Raw genomic sequence first — 7,327 nt, forward strand, 5'->3', positions numbered from 1 at the left:
TATTGGGAATAAAAATTATATTATGTGACCTTTGGCAAAGTTATCAAATTCTTAAAGTATAAAAAATATCACATACTTTGATTGCACTGAAAATGTAACATATATCGAGGGGTTAGTGCCAGAACCACTTATCTCCTTCCCACTTCAGTCTGAGAAAACTGCACTGAAAACTTTGGAATGAACTTAAAAATCGGAAACTTAACTTTTGCTAAACATTTTGCTTTTAGATGCTAGCAGTTATTTTTGTTAGTATAAAACTTAAAAGTTTTGTCTGCTAATAATAATAGATCATGGTGTAATTAGATGAAGAAATATTTAATTTATTCTGGCGCCTGGAATTTGAATACAAACAGCTCCAACAAGCATGCCAGAGCAAGCTATTTTATAAACAGTGTTTCTTACAGCCCAGCATGTGACAAATTGTGTGAAATCTCAAGTGAAGAATAACGTTATCTTGCAGTGAGTCCACATGGCATACTGTAAACTTTCAATTTCGCAGCAGCTCTGAAACACCTAATTGGGCCTGTGTTGTTAATACTTTGAAAATGTACTGGAGGCAGGAAGTAATTGTAAACAATAACAAATTATCTCTGGATGGCAGACACTGGCAAGGGTCATGGGTGTTTCCAGCTGTGTGCACAGTAACCTTATCCTACACTGAGATGGTGAATCAGGTTCCCTGGTATTGTAGCAGGTTGCTAGAAGCACTTAAAAACTTTAGAAAAACAATTTGTTAAGCAAAGCCAATCCTGAAAACATTAATTATTACATGAAATGTAAGCTATCATACCAGTTATAACAGATATATTTATTACATTAATTATTACATGAAATGTAAGCTATCATACCAGTTATAACAGATATATTTATTACACTAATTAAACACGAAATGTAAGCTATCAGAGTAAACTGCACCATATCTGTAGTGTTGAGGTACTGACTGAATTAATAATGTTAATTTAACAGTTAAGATAAGTTAATACGTTTAATGAATTTTGATACACAGTAATTTAACGATTCAAAATGAATACAGGGCCAGTAACTATATTCGGCATTTTTTTCTTAAAAGTTTCCATTCGTTGTAAAGTGTTTACGTTTTAACATGTTCTAAAACAAATGTTCTTTAACTTAATATTTAAACAGCAATTTAAAGAGAATAAAATGACAAATATATTTACAATCAACGTGTAATGATTTCTAGCAGAATACGCATTTTCATAGGTTTTACAAAAATGCACAAAAAAAATCATTGTGTGCAAGATGTTTGCATGTAACATGGATCAGATATTACTGAAACAATGTTTACAAGTTATCTGTGAAAAGCACTGGTCCTTAATTCATTTTGTTGAGTATATTTTAAATATGCAAGTAATACTACTAAAGATACCTGTGTTGAAACCAAAATCTATCGATTGATATACTTTAAATTGTACAGTTATGCACTGGTGTATCCGGGTAGCCAGGGATTGGGTACAAGAGGACCTTTCCTTCTCAAATATACCTCTTTTTTTCACAATACCAACTTTTATAATGCATGTCGCCCCATAACATGTGTAAAAGCAGTGCCCTCTATCCCTACTCCACCCCCAGTATAAAATCCTGGCTACCCTAATATATATGCTCCGTTAAGGTTTATTAACTAGTTGGATATTGGCATGGATGGGAAAGAAATATTTAATGGCACGCAAGCACATATTTTTATATGTCCTCTCTGTGAGGTATTTCGACACTTGGCCTATAAAATGGAAAAGGAAAATTGTCACCAGCATAGTAGCTGCTCCAAGAAAACAGCTACTAGGTATCATTTGTAGGCACTTCCTCATTGACAGGAAAGTACATACCACAATCTTTAATTTAATGTACCAGTCCTGGGCACTGTTTGAAGTAAGACAAAAGCCGATGGGTCCACTAAGGGCAATCACTCCTATATCCACTGAACTATGCTGACATGGGTGATATACTGTATGCGTGTACAGGAATGAACTTCTCTACTAGTCTTATTATAAATTGCAAATACATTGCGGTAACTGTAGATAAAAAATAAGACACATTTTCAGGTATAGTTTCATGTTCTGATTGTCAATGTTTTGAAACATTTTAATTTGTTCATTGAATAAAGATTGTTGATTAACATTTTTAATAAATTGATATTATAATAATGATAACAGTGAATGCGATTAAGTACAATGAGATCAGGCGTAAAAAAATATCTAAATACAGTTTAATGCATTCGTCGTCAGCATTGATCTGGTGCGTGATTAAGTATAATGTTTGTCTAATGCGCTCGTACAATGATAATCATGTACACACACATATTTTATTTAAACACACTATAGCAGTAACCACTTTGTTATAATGACCAGAGATCCCTCATTATTGGAACATCTGAACTGTTACAATTATTCCAGTTAGTGTAGTAATATCTAGATATTTTAGCCCAGAAAATATGAATGTGCATACATTTCAACTACTACAATGAACAATATTTATTAGTACTATGCATATTTATGTTATGTCATTTACATAAAGGGGTCGCTTCTTCTAACCAATTAGTTATAATATGAACGGACTCTAATTTAAAGAAAAATGCTTGACCTTTATCTACTAATTCATTTTCAACTACTATATGTATTTCAGGTTTGTCCGAGCTTTTTTTAACCACTGCAAAACTGAACCTGCCATAATGCTAAATGTAGTTGATTTTTGGAACAGACATTCTTACTGGTATTGTTAAGCTATGAATAAACATTTAGAAATTAGTATAATGAGCCATTTTTAATTGGCCAATCAAAATAAGGGACACAAATGGTTTTGTAAACTTCCGGGAAAACGTCGTCGACAAGTGACAAAAACAAAAGAGGTGAGACGTTTTTAACAACCGGTGTTTAAACATTAAAACAAGATTACTAGTACAAGTGTTTGTCTTTATTTCACACTTTCTGGAGATTTGATTGAACCACATCCTGGATTAATTTCATTAATTGTATACACAGTGTGGTCGCGGCTGGACATGTGGCTGCAGCACTTAGTGGAGTCGCTCAGAAAGGGATAATATTACGTATACCTCTGTTGACCACTCTAGTATCGATTTAATTTTATGTACCAAAGTATAGTTTTGTACGTGTTAGTAATTTAAAAAACAAACAAACAAAAAACAAAAAAACAAAAACCATAACACCGCGAAAATTAAAAACCGCGAACTGCCTGCATTTTTGATATCGCGAAAATTTACTGCCGCGAATAATACCCGTTTTACAGTATGTGTCAAATATTATATAATGTCTATAAAATATACAATGACTAGAAAAGTTAAAATCCTGTGTTGATGCCTTCGAAATAATATAAACTAATTTCCCTCTATGCTAAGTAACTTAAAATATTTTATTGCGTATGGTCATAAAACATTTATCATCTTTGGGCCAGCATCCTTATTTTCATTTTTTATATATAATATTCACATTGTCTACGCAATACAGACATAGCTAGCTCATAATTTTTAACTAAGGTTGTTGTGTATGGGAGCCATGTTTAAAAAAAGAAAGAAAGAAAGAAAGAAAACAATTTTATATTTAATGACACAATCAACACAACTACAGGTATGTGGTGTCAGACATATTTTAGAGAGGAAACTATGGGCAACTATTTTTTTTTTTTATTAGCACCAAGGGATCTTTAATACATGCATCATCCCACAGACAGGATAGTACATAGCATGGTCTGTAACACCAGTTGTGAAGCACTGGCTGGAATGAGAAATAGTCCAATGATTCCACTAACAGGGATCGATCCTAGACTGACTGCACATCAGGCCAACACTTTACTACTGGGCTACATCCTGCCTCCGGCAAATTAATTTAGTTATATTATTTTTTCTCTAATACACATAGTAACTATTCAAACTAAAATAAGGGAAAATAACTTTCCTTTTTAACTACCCGGTAGTTTCTCTATGTCTCTGTTCAGTTAATATTTTCTCAACTGCATGTTTCTTCTGTAGAGATAAATGAACTCTGCAATCACTTCTAATTAAACTATTTACATAACCAACATTTATTCAGCAACTAGTTAACACACATTTACCACATTCCAGATGTCCAGCGCGCCCCCCCCCCCCCCCCCCCCCCCCCATTGTCTGCAGCCCATCTCAGATTATCACCAACAGACTGGTCATCGTGTAGCGTAAACAATTAATTCTAGCTACCTGCTATTTCTTTGTAAGCCAAAACATCCAGCCAGAGATAGTTTAAATAAAACACCATCGCTGGATGTAAACACTTAGAGCTAGCATGTGTCATTAGCGTGTCATGCGGTCTGGCACCTAGGATTCAATCTTGTCAGACAGTTTACAGCCCACCACGATCCAGTGTTGTAAGCTAACATGTTATGTCTGTCAGCTATGGGTGGTACTACAAAATTCTAGAGAGACAGAATAAGGTAGTGCTGAAAACATGGTTTTGGCTTTTTGTGGAAATGGACATACAAAATAACTGGTTTGGGTTCTGATGTATAAAAGCACAAATAAATGATTGATTTGAATGAGATATTGTGAAATGATAGTACACATTTCCATGATGCTGACAAGGTAATTAACTCATTTTTGTATAATTCACCATATAATAGGTTCTGACACTAACCCCTCGATGATAAATATATACCCATATTATATATATATATATATATTTTTTTTTTTTTAAAGTAAAAACTCATTCTAAAAATGATTAATACATATTTTCTGTAGTTCTGAGTCAGCTGTTTTGGGCATCATAACAATTTTAATTGATAAAAATATCTCTTATATAAAATATTCAATAATAAAAAGTGTCTAAAATACATGCATTTTACATGGAACACACCTTCAACAGTAAGGCAACACAACCAGTAAGCTGCATACTCAAAAAACATTAAAACAGACTCTTCACATTTGTAATAGCACTAACATATTAAAAGTTTAAAGCGGGTGATTATTAATAAAAGTTATACACGTCATACAAGCACGAAGATAATGGAATGACAACGCGATCGCCACCTGGTTGAAGATTTCTGGTAAGCAAACCACCATTCTATGGTGACTCTTCTTGTCGTATAGAAACCATGTGTCTATAGTTTTAGTCCTTGTATTCCCGCAGGAAAACCCCCAAAAAGAAACCCCTCATCTTTCGGTTTATAATTATAAATGTTAAAACTGTGTACCGTATCGTTTTCCTCCTACTTGTGAAGGAACTCCCAAACCTAAACGCGATCCAGCACTAGGTCAGAATGTGAACAATTAATTGTTCTCTTCTGAAGAAACCACCTCTGTACACCGCATTTAAAATTAGAAAGTGGGTGGTGGGCAGATTGATTGTACAAGTTTGTGAATGGCTGTCTTTGTCGAAGGAAATGTGCTGCATAGTTTAAAATATTTTTTATATACATCACAAAGTCAAGCATGCACAGAATTTCACAACACTTAAGTAAAAACTTTGATGTTGGCTACTGATTTTTCAATATGTTTATGAAGACGTTTTACCAGGAATCTCCAGCCAGTTATGACTGATTAACGTGTTGGAATGGTGTGAACCATGTAATCAAAGTGTGTTACATACTTTACTCTCACAAGATGAAACCAGCCACAATGTGATCAGTAAAAAATGACTGCGTACTTTAGTCTCAAAAAGATGAGGATAAAATTATGATTGTTAAAAAATGATTGGGTTAATAAAAACAACGTAACACTTCAAAGTCCGTCTATTCGTACAGCACAGTGTTGAACACACTGGAAGAGAATCGAGGTTACGGCAATTCTCAGGTTGTCACGGTCTTGAGCCTGCAATTAGAAAAGACAAACTTACAATTCAGTAGGAAAATAATTGGCTACGGAACATTTGCTTTTTTTTGACAATTAGTTAAAATATTGAGTTCATTAACAAACATCCTGCAAGCTGCTACAGCAATACAACTGATTTTATTTCATCAGTTCGAGGAATACACCTCTGTCAAAAACAGACTCATCTCCAGGAAACTCAAACTGGATCTCTCACTCTGTAGGAAACTCAAACTGGATCTCTCACTCTGTAGGAAAGTCAAACTGGATCTCTCACTCTGTAGGAAAGTCAAACTGGATCTCTCACTCTGTAGGAAAGTCAAACTGGATCTCTCACTGTAGGAAACTCAAACTGGATCTCTCACTCTGTAGGAAACTCAAACTGGATCTCTCACTCTGTAGGTTTTGTTGTAGAGTTTATTTATCGACCATTAATTAGAAGAAAAAATAAAGTTTGTTTTGTTTAATGACACCATACTATCAGATGTCAAATTTTGACAGTCTTAGAGAGGAAACCCGGTACATTTTTCCAAGGGTAGTAAGGGATCTTTTGTATGCACCACCCCGCAGACAAGGTAGCACATACCACAGCCTTTGAAATACCAGTAGTGGTGCACTGGCTGGGACAAGAAATAGCCTCTTAGAGAGAAAATCCGCTACATTTTTCCAAGGGTAGTAAGGGATATTTTGTATGCACCATCCCGCAGACAAGGTAGCACATACCACGGGCCTTTGAAATACCAGTAGTGGTGCACCGGCTGGAACGAGAAATAGCTTCTTAGAGAGAAAACCTGCTACATTTTTCCAAGGGTAGTAAGGGATATTTTGTATGCACCACCCCACAGACAAGGTAGCACATACCACAGCCTTTGATATACCAGTCATGGTGCACTGGCCGGGATGATCATTAGATAGAGGTCAGGCGAAGGTGAGAATAAAATACCTTTCAGTTCATCGCGAGAGCGGCCATCTGTTTCTTCACTTCCTTTTTCTTGGAAAGCTTTTCTTTCTGCAAGAAAAAGAAAACACCCCTCACCGTAGTGATATTCTACTAGACGAGGCCTGGTCCCGCACTTTTAAAAGTGGCCCAATTTACAAAGAAAACACCCCTCACCGTAGTGACATTCTACTAGACGAGGCCTGGTCCCGCACTTTAAAAAGTGGCCCAATTTACAAAGAAAACACCCATCACCTTAGTGACATTCTACTAGACGAGGCCTGGTCCCGCACTTTTAAAAGTGGCCCAATTTACAAAGAAAACACCCATCACCTTAGTGACATTCTACTAGACGAGGCCTGGTCCCGCACTTTTAAAAGTGGCCCAATTTACAAAGAAAACACCCATCACCGTAGTGACATTCTACTAGACGAGGCCTGGTCCCGCACTTTAAAAAGTGGCCCAATTTACAAAGAAAACACCCATCACCTTAGTGACATTCTACTAGACGAGGCCTGGTCCCGCACTTTAAAAAGTGGCCCAATTTACAAAGAAAACACCCATCACCGTAGTGACATTCTACTAGA

General features: G+C 35.6%; 1 protein-coding gene across 2 annotated transcripts in view; it reads right to left on the minus strand.

Annotated features, from left to right (window-relative positions):
* Window positions 1-4,677: 4,677 nt before the first annotated feature.
* Window positions 4,678-7,327, minus strand: part of LOC121377142 — a 35,748-nt gene continuing 33,098 nt past the window's right edge. For both annotated transcript variants that reach the window (XM_041505036.1, XM_041505035.1), the window contains exons 13-14: window positions 6,747-6,812; window positions 4,678-5,806 (exon numbers count right to left, since the gene is read on the minus strand). In XM_041505036.1, the coding sequence (XP_041360970.1) occupies window positions 6,750-6,812 (63 nt within the window). In that variant the 3' untranslated portion in view covers window positions 4,678-5,806; window positions 6,747-6,749. The remainder of the gene's footprint in view (window positions 5,807-6,746; window positions 6,813-7,327) is intronic.

The sequence above is a fragment of the Gigantopelta aegis genome, chromosome 7, assembly GCF_016097555.1.
Source record: "Gigantopelta aegis isolate Gae_Host chromosome 7, Gae_host_genome, whole genome shotgun sequence".
Classification (NCBI taxonomy): domain Eukaryota; kingdom Metazoa; phylum Mollusca; class Gastropoda; order Neomphalida; family Peltospiridae; genus Gigantopelta; species Gigantopelta aegis.